This window comes from Bombus terrestris, chromosome 10, assembly GCF_910591885.1.
Source record: "Bombus terrestris chromosome 10, iyBomTerr1.2, whole genome shotgun sequence".
Classification (NCBI taxonomy): domain Eukaryota; kingdom Metazoa; phylum Arthropoda; class Insecta; order Hymenoptera; family Apidae; genus Bombus; species Bombus terrestris.
The window spans coordinates 9439477-9465697 of record NC_063278.1 but is presented as its reverse complement, the minus strand read 5'-3'; the positions used below and the strand labels follow the sequence as shown (position 1 = coordinate 9465697).

Below are 26221 nucleotides of genomic sequence, written 5' to 3'. Positions count from 1 at the left end.
ACAATAAGAGGAACGTTGTGATAAATTAATGGTAGATTGTACACGAAACCGTGTCACGACAAACATTGCAAATATTTCTAAGTAAATATTCTGCGTTGCATAGATATATTTTTATATTTGTCGAAGATCGACCATCTATAAACAGAAGTTTACCTAACTAAAAGAATAAAAATTGTCATTGGTCAATTTTTCTTTCTGATCTAACAGTTAAGTATCAATCACTGTTATAAATAGGCTACTTGGTATCAGAACAATGATATAGCTACGAGATACAATAGCAAAGTGATACGCAAATGAAATAAAATGTAAAAGACATTATAGAGGTTTGAAGTGTAAAGAAAGTTTCTTGCTTCTTTAAGATTTCTTTTATATTTATTATATTTCTCCTTTAAGATTTCTCTTATATTTCTAAAGATTTCTCTAGTCGTAGAACCATTACTGCACGTCTGCGGCACTAGAATCGTAAAACAAATCATGAGAACGACATCGCATCGCGAACGTGACGTTCTTTTCTTCCAGATCCTCGTGAGTCTGCACGATCACCAGTGGATCATGTAACGTTGCGATGGAAGCATAATCCTGTGCGACGTCGTGCATGACCAAAGCATGAACGTCGTACTTCGAATTTCTTCCTTGCACACGTATGATCTTCGTTTTATTCACGGGCCAGACAATTCCATCTATACCATTCCATCTATACACGAAACACATCCACGTATATACGAGTGCACTAATGTGTATTTGTGCGTGTTTCTGAACAACGTACGTATGGGCACACAGATGTTACAATATACACGTATGTATATGTATACACGTACAGTGGACTTCAAAAAGGATTTTCAAAATTCGCGACGCGTCGTCTTGATTGATTCGAATGAGTTCCTGTATGTAGAAATCGTCTTTTTAAACATAATAGGAGGTTTTTAAGAAAGAACAAAAATACTTTTCCAGAACTCGAGCTCGAGTTGGATCTTTTTTTGACGAAATAATAGGAAGTAAACTGTTCAATGATTCGATATCCTTTGATTTTTAGGATAATTGTACAATTGAATAAAAGAGTCTCGAAGATCAACCCTTATTACGACTGACTATCACTATCGCGTTACACAAATTATGTCATAAATTAAAAATATGTCCAGTAATATATTACCCTTCGTTTAACTCAAAAATAGAAGACGCAAAGAAGTTTTAAACTTTCTACAATTAACCCAATTAATCAGCGATGGTTAAAACGACAATGGTTAATGGCAGATACGCCTGAAGAGTACATGGAGCGTTTGCTCAGTCTGGCGCGTACATTTTGTATAATCAGCTTACATGAACAGCGTCATGGTGCGTGTTCAACGGCGATATCGACGTTAATAGGCGCACTTTGCACGCTTAATAGGTGCAGTAGCACGGACATTACACCATGTACGGATTAATCGAGCCTGGATTTTTTGGCCTAGACTTCTCATTTTTGGTCCGCGTGTCGATACTTTTTCTCCGCTCGCAAGCCGTTCCAATTAAATCGATATTATCATCTCTGCGAGGAAAATCGACGTCCACGTTTCCCTCTTATCTTGACCTGACCGCGATATTTTTGGCGAAAATAATTCGATGCCTTATTTCGACATTGAACAGAATAACCAACTGCGTTAATTAAATCAGTACAAATATTTTCTCCAACGTTTCTTTCTATTAATGAATAATTTTTGTATTGTGTAGGTACCCTGTATTAATAATTTAATGAAAAAGGAAAGAAGTTGTTCTCAAATTTACGAGAACTGGTATATTAAATGAAGCTCGATGGAAAAATGTTACGAACGCATTTTTCTTCAAAAATCAGATAACGTTCACGTTTATCTGAAAGATTTTACTTCAAATTTCGAAACGTTTATAGTAATGTATCTTAACGTTTAAAACACGCAACTTACCTGTCAGAATTTCATTTTACCAATAATTTTCTTAAAATAAAAGTTATTTCATTCGTAGCATTTTCCCTCTGAAACTCTCAAACACAATCAATATTTGCATAAAATTTCTAATCACTTTCTCGAGAGATCGCGGATATTCCAGTACACTTGCAGAAACCTGGATAAACAGCTGATGCACCTCAGTGCATCGAGCAATGGTTAAGCGAGGCTTTGGCAAACAGACGTCGGTGCATCATGAAACGGAAATGTTCCGTCTTTCATTGTGACGTTTCCACAGAACATTGTATGTTACATAAAACACGGAAAATATGCGGTGAGTGAATCAGAAAACTTTCGAAACAATTAACAAAAATAATTAGAATTGTGCATAATAGAAACGAACAAGTAAATTATTGAAGAGCATATGGAAAATGATACAAGTCCATTTTTGGCGACTTTCTGATTTTTTTAGATATTCTAAAGTATTTTAATGTAAAACAGTTGACGAAGAGAGTAAATAAAGTGATAAGTTTGAAGATACAAGTCTTCTTAAAATAGATGATAAATTCACAATGCTTTGTAAAAAATGAATAATATTTTAGTTAATTAACATTAGAGCGTATAATTAATATTCTTAACATTTTTTATGTATCCAAGACAGTAAGAAAGATGTTTAATTCCAAAATCAAATGAAAGAGCACTTTTGACGTAGAATTGATTGTTATAGGATTTTCACTATAGACAAAATCTGTCCAAAAGATTCAATGAAACGTAAAACCTACATTTTTGTTACGAAACAACTGTATCGCGAATAGTTTGTTGAATGTTCTCTAGGTTCGGTCGTAATTCAACCAATCTTTTCGCGGTAGCATGGCACGCAAAATTCTAACTTCTGTGGCCCACTTTTCGCTCGTATTAATAAATTCGACGAAAGTTCGAGGCGCAAATTGTATTCACGGCTTGGTGAATGCGACAAATGTTTTAATGGAATCCTCGGACAGAGTTCTTAGAAAGCGGAGTTTTCGTGTACGCAATAATCCGTAAAGTGCACGTGTTGCCTGTTATGGCCCTATACCGCTACCTATGCTTCTTTGGCAACTCCAAATTTGAGGAATCTTAGTTAACGTCCGAGGAAACCGTCGAAATTCCGCTCTGAAACTACTTCGAAAGTTTATTATAGCTCGTTGCAGAATATTAGTGTTTCACGAGAGAACCGATAACCCCATGTCTTTGATCTTTTACTTGTTATTGATCGATTTTCCAAGCTATATTAATTATTAGTAGAGGATTAGCTTAAAAATGAAACAAAATTTGACGGAATTAATCGAGTAAAAGATCTTTTTTTCATTCTTATATACTTGCTACGGTACTAAAAATAGAGTTTCAATTAGAAGATTCCCAAAGTTTAAGAATTCCATTCATACGAGCGTACAAAGGTATCACGAAGAAACGTAACAAAGTGAACAATTGAGAGTATGAAAGAAATTCAGGAAAAGAGAGCGGATTACACGTAGATATCTGGGACGATGTAAGCTGGTTACAAGGCGAGCAAACGTATGTACCTACATCGATTCAGGTCGATCCATAATTGAATCTTTCTCGACATAATGGTTACCGGTTGTAATCTTCGTAAATCGATATTTTATAACCCTGTTATTCGTGCTTTTAATCGTGAAACCTTAACATTTTCACCAAATTTTCCAAGCATTTTCGGCCTCTTGTCAAACAACCAGCTTCAGCGATAAATTTACTGCTCGATAAATCTCGTTAAATGTAGGAATGCGTGATAACGAGACAATTTTGTCTCGTGATGTCCACGATAAAACCATTTTGGGCGAATGGTATGTGCATTTACGTAGTTTGAAGATAAACGAGAAAAACATGAAGCACAAATGTTATGCGTGAACCGAGTTAATTCGGAGTTTTCATCGTTGTTTTATTAAATTCCTAACGTAGATATAGGTACTTTCCATCTTTTCCTATGGTAAGGAAAGGAAATGATTATCGTCGAGCGATTCAAGACTTTATCAAAGATTTATTGTCTTATGTTAATTTCAGTAGCACGTGTTCGCACTTCGTAAAAGATCAGCTCCAGATGCGACTCATATTTTATTCAAGAAATTTCACATTTTTCTAGCTAGAATCCAGAAACTTTCCTTTTAATGTATTTTAGCGGAGAATTACATTGGCACGATGTAGAGGCTGATGCATCATAGCGCACGAGATTCGCGTTTAATCCGTTCTCACGGTAATTTAATATTCTGTGTGTGTCCCTGCTTTTCCCAGCAGTTTCTGAAGTTAAATCAAGTTGTTCACTACGGAAGTATCACCTCGATTCCACTAATCGATATTTCCACCTATTAAAAAAGTCTATCCTACTATACTGCGTATTCTATTATGCTACTAAAAATTTTTATGAAAGAAATTCAGAGAGAACGTTTTACGAAGACCAACGATAGCCCGATAACCATGTTTTTATACAAACAGAGAAAAAGTGAAATATCATGAGTTTCTCAACAAGAGGATAAATATCGCAGAGAAAATGCAACTTGATAAACTCTGGCTAAAAGTAGCAGAAACGACGATGTGAAAACGAACGTCTTCCTTATCGTGGTCGAATAAATTTGCTTCCTGGCATGAAGTATTTAATCGCTGGAGTTTACAGTAATCCAGACAATTGTTTCGAATTAAGATGTTAATTATTTTAATATTTCGACAGAGTAATTATCAGATTCACGCAAATTTTTATTCAGTAAACTCTATATCAACCTCTCTCTTTTTTGTTTTTGAAATCACAAAGTAAATATAGAGTTTCTGGGATATCGTGGGCGCGCTATTAAGACGGTCCTCGATATCGAGTTACCGAAGTCACTCGATTTTGTTAGCAACTTTGACTAGTCTCTGTCATTTAATGCGTCCGGATAGAAACGTGCGAGTGCGCGAAGATGGAAAGACATATTGCTTTGCCTCGAAACGTTCGAAAGTTTTCGAGCTTCGTTGTTTTTTAAGCCTTATAGCTGTGCAGTTATTAAATTAAAGAGCAACAACATTACTCCATATACTGCACTATGAAATATATTGCCAATAAAAAGCAAGATTCATGTCGCAAAAATGAGGATGATAGCATATGTTGAAACTGTATAAAAATATATAAATTAATTCACAAATATCAATTATATATAAAATATAAAGTAAATGTCCGTATTTTTGCCATTTCCATAGACTTATTCGAGCTTTTAAATTATTTGCTGTTAATAATTTTATTTGTTAAGTCACTTTGTTTAATCTGATATATTATTTTGCTTAACGATGTATAATTGCTAGTCAAAATTTTTTTAAATTCACGATACTTAAATGCTAAAAATATCCCTAATAGAAAGACATTAATAAATTCACTCATAAGTTTCCTATTTTTGACATTTTGTATTTTACACTTATATCATTGACTAAATCTCTTCGGTAACTATTATACTAAATCCATAGCGTCGCATGTTACACGAAAATCGTATTTTGTCAGGTCATTTTTACAGTTTTATCGCGTATATATATGTGTGCATAGGTACATAATTCCTGCGCAAAGGTTGCATGAAACACTCTGATCTTTCTCATGTCCCATGTTCTGAAATACCACCCTCGCCTCTAAAAAAATCGGAGTTTTTTACATCCTTTACGATTTATAACGTCGTGTCACAACGATTATAATTATAAGTCCGTTTGAAACATAGGTTTGAACGCGCTCCGTTTACTCGGACAAAACTTTAGTAAGTGCTCGATTAAATAAATTTCATTTATTATTTTATTATATTCATTTACCTGAACGTAAAATCTGTTGTACGAATGATAAATCATAAGTACATAGTAGACACGTAAGTATTTGTCGCACAACAGATTCAAATAAACAAAATTATATCATATATTAAATACAAATTACAGACGTTATTAAATAAGATAATGAAAGTAAATAAATTAATAATTGAACTAAAACGTTAATTTAATAACTAAAACATAAACGTTAACTTGAACTTTAATGTGATCTTATATTAGGAAGTAAAACATTATATTTATAGAATATATTTAATAATTAATTCTTAAACAGCGGTATATACTTAAAACTAAGCTAAAAAAATGTATAACTTGTTATAAAATATTACGATGAGTCATAAAAATTATAAATCTAGTATATAACGAGAAATCTGTAATTATTATAAGTTGAAATATTATACAAGTTCTTTCTTCTTTAAAATGATGATGAACTGGTGATCATTATTGACCACTGGTTAATTTCATGTTTGTCTATAATAGCACAATTATTTTTATCATAAACTGGTATTTAATATAAATTACCATGGTTCTAACACAGAAACTGGTACCATATGAGTGTAAATTTAATTTCAACTTGTAAAAAATATCAAAATTATAAAAATGATTGTTGTAATAAATTGATGAAGGTGTAAATTCACAAAAAAATTTTGAAATTATTCAGTTTGATCGTATTACAAAGGAAACGACACTTATGGTTTTGGTAAACCGTTACCGCCCGATCATCGTTCCGGTGTATTGTCACCTTGTGCACAGGTATATAAGGAACATTCAGGTCGCAAGTGAGCTCATTTACGATTGATCTTCTATATCGAGAACATCGAAAGGAAAATTTCAATTAGTAAGATTTAAATTATTAATTTCTAACAATAGAAGTACAATATCTAAACTATTATTTTATGATATTTAAGCCGTTGGTCTAAAACACTACAACTATTAATTTGCAATATTAAAGGTAATCTTTTTTAACATTTATGCTATTAATTTATTATATTTAAACCATTAATTTATAACATTTAAACTACTAGTTTATAACATTTAAAGTATTCCTTTACAACATTTAAGCCATTAATTTAGAACATTTAAGCTATTAATTTACAACATTTAAACTATTAATTTATAACATTTAAACTATTAATCTACAACATTTAAACTATTAATTTTTAACATTAAAATATTCTTTCGAAAAATCGCAAATTCGTTCGTTCGCGCCACGATTTTTATTTTATTCTCTGATCGATCGCGGTTTCTCTTTCGCTTCTCCCTACTTTGAGGGGAAATTTAGTTCAGGCATTTCAGAGTTTATAATTTTTCTATATTTTCAGAAGTTTCATGTAGCGAAAATAGAATGTTTAAAATAGTTTAGTACAACGACTCATTCCTTGTTCCTTTCGCAAGACATGAAATTGTATATGCAGTGTCAGTAGCTTTAGTTTCTTTCTCTCGTTCAAAGTTTGACAAATAAGTGCAGCCAGTAGAGCTACGAATTATTATACGATATTTATAAGAATCAATACAATCAGTAAGATGTAGATATTGCGTGTATGCTTGCTTTGTTTGAAATATGGAAAGATTCGTGTAAGCGCTGCATAGAAGATAAATGTTTTCGTAGATGTTTACATCTTGTTTGTGTACATCGTTAATCTGTAACTGCGTTCTTCAAAAGTTTAATATCGCAAAAATAGAATGTTAAACAGTTTCGTACAACGACTCAAATATCCTTTTTGCAACACACAAAATGGTATATATAGCTTCATTTTCTTTCTCTCGTTCCAAGTTAGACAAATGTTTTTTTAATACCTAATGCCATCAATAGGGTTACGAATTATTGTACGATGTTTGTACTGATCGATGTAATCGTTTTGTGGGAGATAGATGTTGCGTTGTGTATATTTTGTTTTACGTTTGTAAAGATTCATGTAAGCGCTGCGTGGGAGGTAGGTGTTAGGATACAAAATAGTTATCTCTTTACGCGGGCCCATGAAGTAGAATCAGAACTCGACATTCTCGTTAACAGCTTGAATGTCGAGATCGATGTGTAATGTTAAATAACTCACGGGCGGGTCTCTTGCGTAGTCACCTCCTCGTGGTGAGACCTGGTAATTGGCATCGTTTTCCAAAAATTAATAAGTTGGTTAATATTTAGAAAACGATACCAAGCTAAGAACTACGCTTGTATAGTCCAGTTTGGATCACCAAAAGCCACGAAAAGACTTTTGATGATCTAGACTGGACTAACACCCCCGCTGCAGGGGCACCGCGGGACACCGTTGGACACCGTTGGATGCGTGCGTTTTAGTCTTAATTAATCTATGTTAAGTGCTAACCTATGTTAAGTGCATTGTGAGCTTATTCTGTACAACGATACACTTGTCCATCTTGGAACGGAAAAAGGGAAATCTCGTCCTCGCTCCCCTCCCCTCGCTTAGCACACTGGAGAAATTATGCTCTCGGTTTATCGGTTCGCGATCACTCAGTTCTTTCAAACTGCCGCGTAGCGTACTCGCTCGCGCGTATTCCGGTTACGTGCGGGTCAACGTGCCCTAGACAACTCTTTGGATGCGTAAGACGGCCCAAGGACACCTCCGTCACAGTGATTGCTCGACGACTGCTTGACGTTTGCATCGAATCACGGGAGTTGTCGCGCTAATGTTGCTTGCAAATCTGTTGGTGATTCAGTCGTGGATCTGCAGTCCTGTCCGATTGGTACTTCGGTACGCGGTCAGGGACCTGCAATTTCACGTCCTCCGTAATCCTGTTCGGCCCCGTGGGGGTGGGCCCCACTGTTCAGTTGAGGCCATGCCTTTGTAATCCTGTTCAGCGGCCCCTCCACAGGAGTGGGCCCCACTGTTCGGTTGGGACCATGCCTTCGTAATCCTGTTCAGCGGCCCTTCCCCGGGTTCCACTTGTTTAGTTGAAGTGTGTTAAGTTGCCGGCCTGTGCTGGATCCACGGCTGGATCACCAGCGGATCACTGACATCGTCGGTCGGCGCCATCGACCGCGACTCGTGTAAGTTTCGAACGGCGAAACAGGAATCGAGTTATGGTCAATTCCTGGGCTTTCCGCTGATCCTTAGGGTTATCCGGTGCACGGGGGTACGTCGCGTAGGTTTGTCAGTTCGTTCGCTAGCTTCATTTTCTTTCATTCGTTTCAAGTTAGATAAATGTGTCTTTGATACCGAATGCTGCCAGTAGGGATGCCTATTATTGTACAATATTTGTACTGATCTATGTAATTTTTGTGTGGAAGATAGATGTTGTGTTATGTATGCTTTGTTCTTCGTTTGTAAAGATTCATGTAAGCGCTGCGTTGGAGATATGTGTTTCGCAGTTATGCTACGAAGCAACTATTTCTTTACGCAGGCCCATGGTCAAGTAGAGTTGGAACTCGACATTTTGCCAATAGGTTGAATGTCGAGATCGATGTGTAATGTTAAATAACCCATGGACGAGTCCCTTGCGTAGTTACCTCCTCGTGGTGGGACCTGGTAATTGGCATCGTTTTCTAAAAATTAATCAGTTGATTAATCTTTGGAAAATGATACCAAGCTAGGAACTACGCTAATATAGTCTAGTTTAAGCCATCCAAAATTCTTTTTCAAATGTATATCGCAAAGACTTCGTGAGATGAGTGCGTCTTAGCTTCAATTAATTCTAAGAAAGATATACCTTAATAAATTATTAGCACCCGTCGTGGGACGGGATATCGCATGGGTATCGTGAGATACGCGTGTTTTAATTTTAATTGAGATTTCAGGATAAATACATATAGGCTAAGTTTATTTTGAGCACCTTTTCTACAAAAATGTATTGTTTTGAACTTAGAACGAAAAGTTGAAAGCTTTTTCATATAATAATTTTAAATATTAAATTACTAAATAGAATAATTGATTTGACAAAATGTTTACAGTTTTAGTTTTAAAATTTTTCTCGAATATAATAATGTACCTGTTTTTTCGTACTATCGCGGGGAGACGCGGTCGTTAGAATACGCGTCAACGAGAGTCGTAAATTCCCGTTACGATTAGAATAATCGACACCACGAATAGTTCGATCCCCGTATTTCGGTTAGGATAATCGGGGTGGTTAATGCGGTATAACACTGGGAGTCAGAGTTATAATAATGTATATTTCCAACACTTTATACAATCACACAAAGTAGTAACGCCGTTGATTAAGATACAGAGAACGAGAGAAGGGTTAGTCTTGGATGAGAGAAGGAGAGCTTTGGGCGCTCTAGGCCCTTGAGAGTTATAGGAACTGTCGGAGTTCTGGATAAGTGAGAGCCGTAGAAGACTCTAGGCCGTGTAGGCACCTTGATGAATGATGAAGGAACTCAGAAAGATACAGGAACGGTGAGAGTTGTAGGAAATGCAGGAACTCTAGGCACCGTGAGAGACGATCAAACTCTGAAGCTTATTCTAATGTGAATACGGAGGAAAGCTTGGTATGGGTGTGCCCTTTGAACGAAGAACGCGGATTCGTTGCTTACATTTTCAGTTAGGAAAGTGAGGGCAATGATCCGCGATGCTGATTGGTTATGACCAATGTTGGGAAGGAAGATAGGAGGAAGAAACCTCCTACCAACTTGGGTCCTAGGCGACATTGTTTACAGGGAAACTCAGATTTTTCGTTGGGTATATCTCCGCTGTCCTCGTAATTCTTAAGAGCACATAATAAACCCAAGGACCCTTCTAAAAAACCAGCTGAAAACACTTCTGGAATTAGAAAGTCCTTTCTGGCAAACAGATTGACGTAAACCATGTGTGCGAACAATGCAGTTAGAATTTCGACTTTATGGTGGGTCCTTAGGCCTGTGGAGGGTTCGAAGGACGGCACGTAGACCGTTGGCTGTCACGCCGCGCGGGATGGAATGCAGATGTGTTGCGCGGCGTAACAGTACCTTAGATTAATATCTATCTAATATCTACCTTTAATTCAGCTATACTTTCAGGTAGGTTTTAGTTGTAATTCTAGATTGAGTTAACTTTAGGGACAACGGAGAACTTATTCATTGTTTCAAGTATTCTTATTCTTAGTATTATTATTCTTATTCTTAGTTTTTCAATCTTACTCTTAAGCCTGAATTTGAAGTCTTAATTTTAAGTGGCGAAGTTAGTTTTATGCCTTAGTTTCACTATATTTGTGAAGCAAGATTTCGGTGATCTTTTTTCTATTTTCATTTTTATCTTTTACTGTTTTCAATAAGTACTGCTTTCATTGAACGTAATTTAACTGTTTGGATTATCGATAAATTATGTTGCGAGTTTCTGAGTCAGACTAGCTATGCTTGATAATATGTAATTAATAATCAATTCGAGAATACACAAATGAAAATTAAAAAGGTTCGAAAATTCACATTTACATGTTTGAGATATGTGAAATTAATGTAATTTCTATTTTTTAATTTAATTGGAAGTTTTAATTGATTAAATTATTTAACTATTATCGTACAGTTATGTATTATTTTAATATTATGTAATGTATAAGTGCAATGTACGTAATAGATATACAATATTTCACTATTTCGATAATTTGTAATACTTACTGAAATATTGTAAGAGTATAAAATTCCATACTTCCTTGGGATTGTAAATGTTCTATGTTTTATTTATAATTCCATATAAGACTTTAATTTTAATTCAAACCAATACTATACTGAATCAATAAGGTCGCATGTAACACGAAAATGGTAAAGAGTGATCCCTAAAACGTAGGACACGAAAAGGCATTGCATGTCATTCTGTACTTCGTCTGTGATAAACTGTACATAACCTCTGTACTTAACCAATAAACCCATCACATAGAGGCTGATGTTATCATTTTGTTCAATAACTACAGTACAATACAATACAATACAATAATGTCAGATTTATCCTGCATTTAGTCAATGGATTTTTATTCTTTATTGAATTGCAAGTGTCAAGGCATATCTCATTTCACTTCATTCACTAGTACCGATACTACGTAGAAATTCCGTAAGATGTCAGGTCTAACTTGGTACACATAATTATTGCTCTTATTATATAGTTATTCTTTTTATTCAACATATTTTGTGTATTTTTATCGTAATCGCTAACGAACACGCAATCACTAATACCGGTTTAACGCGCTAATAAATAGGTGAAACAAATTGTGCATGGAATCCTTAAATACAAATTCAAATTTTATAGCTCAATGTCTTTCTATGTTTAGTCTTAAGTGTTACTTTATATTAACTGAAAATGGGATTTAGAAGGGAAAAGGAAGAGAGAATTAAAACAAAAAAGAATCTTATAAAAGAACATATCAGAATGGAAATTTCAAAAACTATAGGTATTTTTAAAGGAGTCGTTCTCTCAGCTTTGAATAAGGTAGCTTTATTTTGTTAAAAATATTACTGACATTATCAATTAACAGCGGAGTAACGAGTTAATCGGAAAACGATGAGATACTTTCTTTCACACATCGTGATCGTTGAATTCCGGCGGTGTCGTCTCGTACTTTACAAAAAAAACGTTCTCGTTTTGCGTTTAAAATATACATGTCTATATGCATGTGTCTCGTGTGTGTGTGTGTCTGCATGTGTGTGTATATATATATATGTATATATGTGTGTGTATGTGTGTATATATATATATATATAAGTGTGGGCCTGTGTATCGTAAAAGGTGGCTGCGATTGAAATGCGACGAGATCATTGAATCACTTTATTGTCACACGCCATGTCTGGCATCAGGGGTATCTTTTATCAGATATATTATACTGGATACAGTCACTAACGCTTTATATTAATTCATTCCGCGTAGATCCCGCCATGAACTCCTCGAATCGTAGCAGTGCTGCATTTCGAAAATTTTTTTTTCTTTTTTTTATTACCGGTTGGCCGAACCAGTGATATATACAGAACTAGGATTAAAAACGGTTTCACGTGAGGGATCTGTACCCGATTTCGTATCGATCCCAGACATTTCACCGGGGACGAAAGAAAAAGAAATCGTCGGAGGAGTTCCCGGCCGAGTTCTTTTTGTTTTCCCACGGAACGTTGTCTAATCGTATTGTTTAAATTCTTTTCGCCTTTGTATCTCTTTATCCTTTTTTTGTTCTCTCTCTCTCTCTCTCTCTCATCTTTTTTTAACGAAAATGACGCACCTTTTTTTCTCGTGATATCCCACACGCTCTCTGCCTTTCTCTCGTCCTCGCTCTCTACCTTTCTCTCTTCCTCGCTCTCTACCTTTCTCTCTTCCTCGTTCTCTGCCTTTCTTTCTTCCTCGCTCTCTCGCCCGTACTCCTCCGTGTTCCTTTTCGAAATAAATCCGGACAGATTTCGTCTCGTACAGATAAATTAGAAACCGTTTCGGGCGGTAAAACGCGCGCTATTCGAACGGTATGAAGTTTGCCTCATCGATATTCGAGAATCGGTGTCCGCGTGATCGTACGATCGATAGCGTGCGTCGATTACGTCGTGAGCGACACTCGCGGCGGACTACGTGAATCAGAGGTATGCATCCGGAAGTCGCGTGATTGAGGCATTTGACAAATGTCTATTTAAGTATTCCCGAGTTCCGTCGAAACGATCTTATTCAGTGCGATTATTACATGTTCGTTTGTGCACGACTTTGCCGAAATTCAGTGTAAATGTGACGAATTCGAGGCACGTGATCGATCGAGATACCGTTCGACGCGATTACAGGAACACTTCTATACTACGCTGGATCGTCTCTACGAATTTTTTAAGTAAGTAATGAATTTCATTGTAAAGAAATCGTTGACAATGTCCCTCTGTTTTTTGTCTTGTTTCCCTGCTTCTCTTTCTTTCTTTCTTTCTTTCTGTTCTCGCACTCGTTCTTCCTCACATACCCTATATCATAATCGTAAACCTAAATTGGCTCTCTAAATTTGACAAAAGTGGTACCCCTTGGCTCTCAGATTTTCTGCATTCCGTGTAAATCTTATTATTTACTCATTCTATCTCTCTTTGTGTTTAATTTATTTTCTCTTTTTTTCTCAATATGACGCCCCCTTCTATCTCGTATCAGCCATTGTTTTTTATTCGACTCGATTATATTTGTTCGAAAGTATTTCTCTTCTTTTTTTTTTTTGTCTCCCTTCCAACCCTCTTTTTCGTTTTCGTTTAAGTTAATTTGTAAGTATATAGGTACAAAGTTGGATATTAATTTGTTCGTTTTCGTAGTTAATGCTATTTGTATGTATATGTGTATATATAATATATATGTGATTCACGATGCGTGTTCGATCCTAAGATTGAGCATGCCTATGTACAAATGGGCATGGCAAGAGTGTGAAAATTAACAAGCTTCACCTTGGCTCCCTTCGCATTGTTCCTCCACTTGCATTATTTTTTTTCAGCAACACTTGACAATTTTCAAAGCAAATGGTAAATAAGTTATGCGTTTATCACATTTTAGTTTAAAGAAAATAGAATTTTCTTTTCTTTTACTGAACATATTTTTTAATAAAATAATTTAAAAGATTCTCAAATAAACAAATAGCAAATAAAAAATTGATGCTGCGAAGAAAGTCAAGGTAGAAATTAGATCAAAATTACGTTAAATGAAACACAATATATCTGATTTATCATTCTTCACATCTAGCCAGCTGGTTTTCGCTTTTGACTCCCTTCAAAATTTCTAGCGCAATTTCCTACAACAATTTGCCGATGTTCTTGTCATACTTCTCCGAATTACTTTATCGATGTTATTATATTAAAGTAAACCCGTTTTCTTTTCCCTCGCGCTTTTGCTTTTTCTCTCGCTTAGAATTTCTTAAAACCGGCTACTAATTATAAAGGTCCTACGTTTGTATAGGATATGCAGTATTTTATATCGTAAGCGTTAATAGTATCGCAACGATAAGATCTTCGCGAAACTTTTTCGGGCGATTTTACCACATAACAAATATGCTATAACAAATATTAAAGGAGAGAATAAAAACGTTCAAGCTACTTTAATTTCATCGAATTGAATTTTTGTATGCTATTATTTCATTTACGAATGAAATATAAATTAATAAAAGAAAAAAGATGGTACTAATTCCAACGACATAAAAGTCGAACGAATTTCGCGAAGGATCTTACAACTGCAAGTAACCAGCGGATTACAAACTGAACGTATTACATAATTCGTCTTGTATATTTTTTCTCCTTATCAAGTGTTAGCCACTAATACAGAGTTTATACTTTGCTGTGTGATTAATTATGTAGTCATTGTTCCAAGAGCCTACTAATATAAGTCATGCACTTGCAAAATGTTTTATTTAGAAATTGTCTTACAATAGTAATTTTTTTCTTCGTTTCTTCACTTGATAGTTTACATTACACGTCGTCGCGTCTGATAGAGCTCTACGTTTGGTTTGTATCTTTTTTTTTTTTTATCTCCACGAGTAAAAAAGCTTCTTTTTTTCGTTTTTTTTATTCCCATGCTGCACGTTCTGTCCACTAATTCAAGCATGTTATAGATATGATAAGATATCGCCTCTTTTTTTATACATTCTCCACGTAATAATGGTCGATCGATTACCCGGTTACCAGATGGTTCCTCCTATCTATAGAATTTGCCGCAAAATAATCGAGTTTCTCACTATTTTGTCCGTCTCGTCTCTGTTTCATTCTCGAAGCTAAGTCCTTATATCGTGATTACGTTTCACTGTTCTGCTCTTGCTTTGGACTCTGTAGAATTTTGTAGAAATTTCGCGCGGCGATAGTGGATAATATGGCAGAGTGCAATGACAAGAAGAAAATGAGAATCGTCGCGAGAAAATTGAAAGCACAGTAGCGTGACATCGAATTTTATAAGCGTAGACAATTTCAAGATATCGATGTCGAAGTCACTGACTTAGAAAAACTTGGAAATTCTAATTTTAATATCTGAAATGTTCTACTTGACCATCATAAAGAAAAGGAGATATTAGTATTAAAAGAAAAATTTAATTCGTTGGCAAATTTTAAACCCCTGCATGATATCAAAGTAGCTATTCTGCGGTATCTCTGAAAGAAAAACGGCGACTCTATTTCAGTGACGTCGATCAATATCCAAGGAGAGTACCTTTTAAAGAGTAACAAACGAGAAGTGAAGCGATGTAAGGGAACGAACTCAATTTCTCGTGATAAAAATGGACGACCACAGGTAATTGTATTTCTTACCGAATGTATACGTGCAATCCAAAAGCAGAGCGTATTAGTATTTTGTTCGAAGCAGTTAAATTCGCAGGTTATTTCTAATCTTCGACTCGAGTAATTCCCCTTTTTCTTATTTGTCTTTGTAATCAATGATTCTTTTTCTCGTCTTTTTCCCCGGTTATTCTTTCTCTATTCCCATTTTTCTTTCCTTTTTTCTTTTTTTTTTTTTTTTTTTGTAAAGAGAATTTACATGTTGCAAGCACAATCAGCGAAAAGAAAATCACGTTCGTTAATCAAGTGTTTAATGCTATAGATATTTTCTACGTACACGTGCATGCTCATCGAATTGTGTTCACAAGTGACCAGACAAATGCACAGACAAAGATCGAACACATAACATGAGAATTAAGAGATATAAAATCGATTGTGAGTTTCACGATCGTTCGCCTCGTTCGTTGCCCGAGGTCGAGCGTCGTTTCACGCTTCCTTTCCCGGAAGGTTCGTCAGCAGTGTGTATCGCGCGGTACACGGTTTCCGCGGCGAGTCCCGCAACGAAACGAGACGCGAATTTCACGGACGTCGTGTCCGCTGTATGCAAGAATTACGTGGGCGGTTCGTTCAGTAAATATTCACGTTAAAAAAACGAGCGTTCCGTTGAAAGTCGAGTGCAAGTTGATAAAGAGAATAAAAGATTCTAAATCGTACACGGCTGTCCCCTTACGCGTAAACATCCGATTCGTGAGGTTTTTCGACAATTAAATAAAAACTAACAGAATCACAATATACGACAGTCGATATAGTTAGCACTTTACTTCTCTCCTTCTTTCTCACGCACACACGCACACATACTCTCTCGCGCAAAATAGTTGAAGATGGGCTACTTTAACGTTCAACAACAATTCGCTAATTCATGATATTTCTCGGCCTCGTTCCCGTTCGCCTCGCGACGCCTTCGAATTCGCGGCCGATTTCGACGGATCAAACGCGACACAAGACTCGACGAATGTTTTCTTCGTCTCGAGCTCTATTTTCTTGATCGTGGTAGTAAAAATCAATATGGAGCGCGGGTGGTGCCGCGATGCTCGAAATCGCGAGGGCAACGGGACAACGAGAACGCGACGGTCAAGGCAATTGTTCATCAATTTGTAAACACCTGCGCGCATACGTATCGCGAATTCATATATATGTATATATATCATTGTTATAATATTTACAATAAATAATATACGCTCTCTCTCTCTCTTTCTCTTCCTTTCTCTCTCTCTCTCTCTCTCTCCCTCTCTCTCGCTCTCTTGACGATGATATTTCTTGGCTAAAAACTTTGACAACGAGTTCCAAGTATATTTATCTGTTGTTTTTCTTCTTTCAATATATCTTTTTGTTTTTTAATTTGTTCATTTGATTGTTCTTTAAATGCGACTGTCTTTTTTTGTTGTATTTCTGAAAATCGTCACTGGCGTCAACACTCGGAGCGTCCTAAATTATGTACAAATATTATTTGAAATGTCTATCGCGAATACGCGAAACGGTAATATTACTTAAAATTTCGTTAGTGGTTCGTGACGATGATTCATAATGTTCGCGTCACATCACCGTTCGTTACGACGTTTACCATTTTCAACAAATTTCACCACTTCACTGCTTTTCTCGTTCTTCGTTTCACTTCAACATCGAACATCGAAACACCGTTCGGCACCCCTTTCTCATAGCACACCACGTTGAAATTCGTATCGATCTCGTATCGAGTATCTCTGCGTTGCTTTCACTGTAAAGGAAACGAAATGTACAGGTCAGTCGAGCGTTTGATTCCAAGTGCAGTAATATCCATAGAAACATCGTATATAAGAGGAACAATGAGAAGTATATAAACGATGGAAATAACTACAAGTCGTATGTACACAGTTAAAAATGAGAATTTAGATTGGGAGGAGAGGTGTTGCACTTTTTGGGATATCACTCGGTATATCACTTTGGATCGTTGGCATCCTTGATATTTTTAGGAAACATTGAAGAAGACTTGAACAAGGGACTCCGAATACGGCAGACTTACCTTGCATATCTTTTTTTTTTTTTTTCAACGAGACATTTATTTTACAAAATCGGACAGATTCCTGCACATTGGAATGAAAATTGTTGAAAGAGGTTGCGAAATAGAAGTGCAATACTGTGCAGAATTCCAGATTAACAAAGTAACACACGTAATCAAGCAATATCAGGTTGTCTACAGATACTCGTGGCTGCGAGTATAATGGAAAAAGTAAAGGAAAAGAAAGAACAGCGAGAGATTGCGAAGTGACACTTTCAGGAGAACAGACACAGGTATTTCGCAGTAAAAAATTTAGACGAAAAAAACGAGCTGGAAGAGTTATACGAATTGGCGAATGCTCAGAGAAACAAACGAATAAAAAGACAGAGAAACGGCGACGAAGTTTCGATTCTGGATCGACAGAATGTTTGGCGCGTGTTCGTCATTGAATTATCGTCACTTCGTTGCCGTCGAGGAACAAGTTGGCCACCAAGACAGAGAATTTAGAAGGCAATAGGGTAATTTCAGTGTAAAACGAAGACACAAGGGGAATTTTTAACAACACACGTCCATAGACTTCACGTGGATACTTCAAAAATACTTCAGTCAATTTAAGCTTCTCAAACTTTTTATGGAGGTTGGAGAATATAAAATAACTATGAGGTCAAGTATCCATGTGAAATCGTTCGAATCAATTATTTAGGAACGATGCGTTGATCTCAGTGCGTACCTAAAACTATCTGGCGCTCCAGGAACATGGCTGCTATCTCTACATCTAGTCTACATAAAGACTAGTGGCTCATCTGATATGCCGTACATGATATGTGATGTGCTAGTGGTGTTTCTAGAAAGACATGTCCTCTCGTACGACCTTTCACACTTTTCCCATTCTCGCGGTTACCTTGCAAATAAAACACACTTTTCTCGTTTTGTTCAACAACACGAACTCACTTGCCCAATATAGCCACGCAAACTCTTCTCTCTCTATATTATATAGTTCTTCTCATTACTGACATCGATCGTAACTGACTTTTATTTTACCGTATTCAGAGCCGACGGTCTATCGATAAATCGTTCTCGAATTTCGAACGTTAATACACGAATATCTTTACAATGGGGAACAATGGAACGGACATGTATCGCGAGAAATCTCCATGAAAATCTTTGTCAATTTTACTTATAATGTACGCGTTTTATTCTTTTTTAAACGATCTTTGAATATTTGCAAACAACTATTATATATGGATTCACTTTGAAAAAGGAAATGTATACGTTATATGGACAAACGCGATTAACAATAGACTCGATACCTTCTTTTTTTTGGCTTTTTTCTTACTCTTTCCGTCGAGAATTAAAAGAAGCTCGAGCCACCGTCGGATTACACGTAAAGAGAATACTAGATGGAAGAGCTCTTTAAATCTTAAAGGACTCTAAGGACGTGGCCGAGGATCGACGGGATAAAGCTAAGGATGGAGGTCCACTGACCAGGGATATGTTGCCAAACAGCTTATACCACCCGAACACCATCTCATTGAGGTTCAGTTCGTCCAACACGATCTGCGCAATGCCCATGAACACTTTTCTCCCTTCTAATCGGCCGTAATCACCCCACACTGTTACCTAGAATCACGTAGAAGACACAAAATCGATAAATCGATATTCTAAACCGACTAGAATCTTGATAGAAATAAAATGAAAGTAATTTATAATTAAATACCTGCAGTATACAACCCCGGCAATTTTCTCTAAAGGCTAACGACTGCTGGTAGAACGGATCCAACGTTTTTCTGGCTGCCATTGTTTTCGCTTTCGCGATACACTTCTTTCCGTTCACCAAGTAAACTTTCACGTAGGAAGCTAAAATATTGGAAAAAGTCACAACTGATAGATGGTAATTCAATTTACTGGATCAGTGTTCTCAAAAATTGTGGAAGGCTTGCTAATACTAGAACCAGTAGAATTCGTAATTTTTTAGAGAAATTTTATATATTTACACGAGCAAATTTTAGAGATTTTCTTTGATCTTAAATGTGTAGAGTACATCGATAAAGACTTACCTTTTCTCTTGCGCTATATATTTCTTCGCTAGTAAATTTTATAAATTTATATCAGTGCGTTATTGAATTTATTAGTGCATTATTGAAATATACGTATTTTTTCATACACGATCAGCTTGCTTTTAGTGCCTTAGTTTTATTAGGTCATCCCATAAGTTCGTGCCGACTTTTGTGTATACATTTCATGTGTCGATTTATAAACATACGGCGATAAGGGACCAATGCACTTGAAAAATGGGAAGAAGTTGTACAACCAGAGGGGGATTACATTTTTTCATGAAACTGAACGGTATGTAAACAATCTTAACATATATAACCGCTCTAAAAACGGAACGAACTTATGGGATGACCTAATACATCTTAGTCATCGGTAGTTCTAGTATTAGAAAGGCCCCCGACACAAATGGAACCAGTGCAAGGATTGACAACGAACCTGGAATGGCTTTAGTGCCCTGTTTCGGTTTAAGATCTTTGGCACGTATGACCTCCACTTCAAGGTAGCCTTTCTTCTGGGTGAGCGAAAGCTGGATCTCGCCAAGGCAGCGAGCACCAAGTGCCTGCCTTCCGACCACTTGGCCAGGCCCAAGATCTTCGATGAAATCTCTCAGTTGGCCGGTTTCGCCTGTCATTCGTAGACTGGGAGACCAACTGCAGTTCCCAAAATTAAACGTTTAGTGATCGATGAAGGTCTCTGAAGTATGTCAGTAAAATTCAGGGTAAAAATTGAAAATAAAATACAGGACAAACGGGGCTAACAGAAAATTTCGAGGGAAGTTCGATTCACAACATCGTAAATCGATGATATACATATATATGTGTATGTATTCATCGATAGATTATGGTTATTCGTTCGTATCGATACTTTCTTCAGTTCGTTAGTTTGATCGAGTTGATGACGATCGAACATAAAGGGGAGGGGATTAAATAAACGAATCGTTAAGAGATCGTTCCGCGGGAGCGAGGGACGATTCTCGCAAGTCTTCGACGGAAGTGCGGAAAGAGAGAGCACACCTCATTCAATTTTAGACAAGAAGAACTCACGCCGCGAGTATAGTGTTGGTGTAGCGAGTAAATATATATAGTGTACGAAGAAAATTGTAAGGTTGGAGAACGTAGCAGGCTTTCGGTGCATGCAGACCATTCTATGAGCGAGTTACCATACCAAGTATAATATCCTTCAACAATAATCAGCTGTCTCCTTTGTCATCGTACGTCTACCACTTACGGTTACGTGTAGTTTCTGATTATTGTTGAATCGACTAATTGTACTATGTCTATTCATGCTTCTTTGATACTTAATCCAAAATAATTGTTCTTAACTTACGGCTCAGGATTACCTTTCGCTGTCTTATTGTCTTATTGTCTAAAATCTGCCCCTATTTACTGGAACGCTTTATCGTCCTTGTTGCTATATCGTATGAAATGAAAGAATTTAGTGTAGGACGTCGGGGTCGTTTTATTTCTAGTACATCAACCTTTTCGTGTGTTATCCTGATATTTTTTTTAGGAGTAAAGAATTAGTCGGGATATATTATATGTACACTGCGCTTGATCGTTGAAAAATAACGTTTACCAGAATATTGGGGATTCGTAGATGTAGATAATTCTACGGTCATATATTTAAGATGGAATATGTAGGATTTATGGATAGAAATATCTGTGGTAGGTGGACAAGGGAAATGATTTACAATGATGGAAACACGTATATACACAGAGTGTGTGCGCGTGGTTCACATACAGTGGTGCTTTGACGATTATTTAGCCAAGCAGTAAGCCAAGACGACGATAACATTGACAAAGGAAAATATGATAACAGCATCAAGAAACATTGATATTACATCGATATATAAAATACGAAATAAACGAAACTTAAAACGAATAATTAAGGAACAGAAAGTATGAGACATTCTTATGATGTGCTTCCATTTCTGGTTCTTCCAAGTTCCTCCGTTTTTCATGACTAATTACATCAATCAAGAGGTAAAAGAATCGCTTGTCGGTACAAAGGAAAATGATATGGGTGTAAAAAGAAGGGAGGGGTAAAAAGCATGAATGAGCAAAACATCAATGCTGGGCATACACATCAGCTCAATCACACGTCGAAAGACAAAACGATCCACGTTTCACGTATCGCGATCTCCTGTGCAGTAAACAATAAAAAGGTTATCCGAGGAGCACGGTGAAAGTAGAAACGGAAAGACAGAGTCAGACAGAGAAGTCAGAGAGTCATTAGCAGGGTTAATCCAACACTCGGAATTTCTGAGTCAGCGAAATTACCGATCTATTCTCCTTTCGGTACATTTAAAGCTCACGAAGTAACCCTGCTGGAAAGATAGTAGATAGTTTTTGAAAAAGTAGAAGACAGAGTAGACAGAGAAGAAGAAAAAGTTTTGAAAGAGACAGACAGCAAGGAGTCTCGCAGTTCCGGCTGCAGAATCGGTCGGTGGAGGCCACTACTTACGAGCTTCCTTCGGAACTAGAGATCGAGTTGAGACTTCCGGCTGTGTCACTGGCCAACGATCCCGACTGTTTCCCGGATTCAAAGCGTTGATAGGGTACGATCTCCTCGGAACGCTGTATGCTGCTCGGCGTGCTGTTGCGTTTCCGGCTCGATAAACCGGCGCGTGCCTCCGCGACACCGCTTCCGACGAAGATCCCGCCGATACCGCACTCTGCGTTGTAAATCAAACAAGAAACAACCGCTAAAGCTATGATCTTTCATTGTGATTCCCGCATCGCGTCCGCCGCAGCCCTTTTCTCTTTCATCCAGCTCCAGGTGGTCGCCGTGCGTTTATCTTTCGATTATTTTTATCACGACGAATCTAACTCTCTTTCTCTCCCTTTCGTTCGCTCATTCTCACAGTACCCTCGCTTCCTTTTTTTCGTTCACCGTTCGTTCGAATTTTCTCTCATAACGAAAATCGAGGAAGTGATAAGAGAGAATACACATGTACACCTAGATGAAATTCTGACTATGTGAATGAAGTCGATGAAGGTTTTGGAAGATAGACAAGTAAAGGAAAGGTGCTTTCAGATCGGTTAACTACTACGTAGCTCGTGGAAAAAGACTTCGATGGCCTGTATGCTCGAATCGGTCTTTCAAAATCCATGATATCAATGACGATTCCGTGGTACAAGGCCTGCGAAAGATCTCGTTCCTCGATGGGGTAAAACTCCTGCTCTCTGGAAGAAAGAATACGATAGAGCAGTAATTAACAGCTGACGGAAATTCAAGAGCCCTCTGACTCTGTTGTGTGGTCGCACCTGCAATCAGAAGCGCGCAGAAAGCGTTACAAGCTAAATTTTTGTAAGTGTATCATCAACAAAACGTCACATCTATAGTTCTGCTATAGGAAAATTCGCTGCAGCTATGTATATATATATATATATATGTATATTCATACAAATATATTTGCATGTGTGTTCGTGTAACACAGAAGTGTACAAGAGGGTTTAATCCTACGAAGACTCGTTCGTTTCTCTCTGAACATCTACGGTGTAAGCGAGTATTTCACATTTGCTCGCGTTTCACCGAACTTTCGAGAAGTACATAAGTGTCGACAGGCAAAATGTACAAGACTCGTGTGATACAATCAACGAACCTGTTTTGCTTTGTAACGAAGAAGAAATTAAAAAAAAAAGAAAACAAAAATAATATCGAGATATATGTATATCCATGTATATATATGCACGTATATGTAGAAATATGCGCATGAAAACACTGCATCGCTCGAAGACATCAAGAAACGAAAAGCCGTAGTGGGTGAAGTAACTTTCACCAGTAAGCACGTATCAACAGCGGCTTCTAATAAAATAAATGACAACGAACCAGGTGGTCAACTTACCTACCGTCGTGTGTAAGTCTCGATCGTAATCAAGATTCGCAACAAGTTGACCACATGTTTCATCTATAAGTCGAAAAGCTATACAAAACAGATAGACAACGCGACGTATTGCCAGCATCAATCTTTGGCCGGCGCTTTAGCTACAGAGTCACGAATAAGACAGTCCGACATGAACAAATATACTTGAGCAGCTAATACGTAAGGTTCTTGAGATACAACCTGTTTCTTCTCGATAGAACTGGATGAACAACTTCATCGAGCTCTACACAGCTCAGGAAACTCGTGCAAACGTTCATCTAAAAGTTACGTATCGCTACTACGTAGAAACAGTCTCTACAATCTATGGGAAGTGACTTGTGAATCGTTCCGCGACTATTTGGAGGACCGTGCAACCTCGAAAATACTTTCCCCAACAATTAAATAATAATAAATAATCGCAATCCGAAGTTTGATTATTAAAAATGTCGAAGAAAGTATTTTCCAACGATAGTCACGAACAGTTTCGCGTCACTCCCTTCTCTAAAGCACAACTTCTGTCTAAAGAGGAATGTGCTGCGTGTTTTATGGTTGTTGTTGTTGTTCATAGAAATGTCGTAGACTGATCACGCTGCTGTCGTTCTTCTTGCCTCTCTGTATCTCTCTGTAACTTGTACTCACATTTCGCCGAAAGCTGCTACGACATCCTCTCGAATGGACTGCTAATTATCGTTAATAAATTTAACCCCTGAAGAATAGACAGATCTAACGCGCGTATTTATTTCATACAACGTCTGTATAAATATATGTTAAAGAAATTCGCGTGTCGATGACACCGTGCCGAACGCTCCCACGTAACGAAAATAGGGGATTGAAATCAAAAAGGGAGAAACAATTAAAACGGGGATGATATATTTTGCAGAGTGTGTTCGGACCTGTCCCCGTCGCCGCTACCCTCGCCGTCGCTGCTTGCGGAACTCGGTTGCCTTCCGCTCCTTCCGCTGGCCGTGTCCTCCGGCAATACCTCCTCGCTCCTATGAACTGTAAAGGAGGACTTGCCCTTCTTCCCGAATCCTAGCCGCCGTTTTCGTCCTTCGTCGCCCACGCATGTACCACCAACAGACGCACGTGGTATGTTATGGTTTTTGCGTGACGTGATATAGTTTTTTTGTTGTGGTTGTAGTAGTAGTAGTAGTAGTAGTAGTAGTAGTAGTTGGTAGTAGTAGTAGTAGTAGTAGTAGTAGTAGTAGTAGTAGTAGTAGTAGTAGTAGTAGAAGTAGAAGTAGTAGTAGAAGTAGTGGTTGTAGTGATGGTAGTAGTAAATGTTGTTTTCATAGTAGAAGAGCGGTGAATTGTGATTTTGTTGTGTTAATTTGCATATATAGTATCGATATATGCGTGGTGCATATGTAAAAATTTTTCTCGTGGCAGAGTTGTAGTATAATTTTTTTTTTAGTGTTTTGTTTCAACGTTTTTGCGTAATAGTAGAGCGATCGTTTCCAGCGATCGATCGGGATGATCCGCGTCGAGTGTTGTCCCGTGACACGATCGCGCGAGCGACGATATAGCCCGCCACGATGAGAAATCGTGCAGGTGGGTGCAGATCGATGACGTGAATGGTCCCCAGCGTCGAGAGATAGTTGGTTGGTAGAAGTAAAGTGTGAATGTGTTCATGTCGAAGAGAGGCGGATAGAGATGAGGAGGGATGGCGGAGAAAACAAGAATACGATTAGAATGTACATACTGCCCCGTTTACTGGGTTTTTTTTGCTCTTCTACCGTGTGCTCTTGATATCGTTTGTACCGCTTCCTTTGCTCTACTTCGCGGATTCTCCCGTGGAACTCGTGAAAATCCGCTTTTCGATCGTCACATCTTGTCACGTGTGATGTGAACGAAGCGTATAAATTTTTAATCAAATAATCTTCTTGAAAATGACGAGAAAAATATAGCGAGAGCACACCGTAGGTCTACTCACTAATGGCGCTAAACTAATGCTATGCTATTATTCGAGGAACTATCGATATATTACAAAGAAACTGACTACATTAAGATGCCAGATAGAAAGAAGAGACAGAGAAGATAGTCTAGAAATCGCGCGAGAATAATATGAATGCGAAATAGAAAAACGTCTTCACGCGACCGCTCTCGAATTTATCGAATTTCCCGAACAAATTAGCAATACACCGCACGCAACGTTTAAAATGTGAAATTGGAAGAAACGACTAGTGTGACGATGTGTTACCTGTGGCGGACAGCTGACTGGTGCTGTTACTCTTCTTCCCGAGACCTGACTGATACTGCACCGCGCTTCCGCCACCGCTGCTACTTCCGCTTCCGCTTTTACTGCCGGGCGAACTCTTGCGACCTCTCCTCGAGGAATCCTCCACGTTCAAACCGATCGCCGTATCGCTCAAACTACCGTCTAATAAACAAACGTCGCGTGAACACGAAAATAATAAAAAGAGAAAGAATCTAGAAGAGTAGAA

The 26221-nt window shown here is 37.4% G+C and overlaps 1 protein-coding gene and 1 long non-coding RNA gene across 22 annotated transcripts in view; both read right to left on the bottom strand.

Moving 5' to 3' along the window:
- Positions 1–8965: 8965 nt before the first annotated feature.
- On the bottom strand, positions 8966–11894 carry LOC125385778. The gene is made up of 2 exons (XR_007225401.1): positions 10618–11894; positions 8966–9662 (listed from the first exon to the last, which is right to left on the bottom strand). It is a non-coding gene; the product is annotated as an uncharacterized LOC125385778 (long non-coding RNA).
- A 495-nt stretch (positions 11895–12389) lies between these two features.
- The window catches only part of LOC100646986 (regulating synaptic membrane exocytosis protein 2), a 69488-nt gene continuing 55656 nt past the window's right edge, over positions 12390–26221 (bottom strand). For 17 of the 21 annotated variants that reach the window (XM_048409353.1, XM_048409361.1, XM_048409362.1 and 14 more), the window contains 6 exons: positions 25978–26157; positions 22376–22586; positions 20348–20562; positions 19575–19714; positions 18588–19477; positions 12390–17596 (listed from right to left, as the gene is read on the bottom strand). In XM_048409353.1, the coding sequence (XP_048265310.1) occupies positions 19271–19477; positions 19575–19714; positions 20348–20562; positions 22376–22586; positions 25978–26157 (953 nt within the window). In that variant the 3' untranslated portion in view covers positions 12390–17596; positions 18588–19270. Of the gene's footprint in view, positions 17597–18587; positions 19478–19574; positions 19715–20347; positions 20563–22375; positions 22587–24670; positions 24852–25977; positions 26158–26221 lie in introns of all 21 variants that reach the window. The other 4 variants (XM_048409357.1, XM_048409356.1, XM_048409359.1 and 1 more) reach the window with 4 other exon arrangements.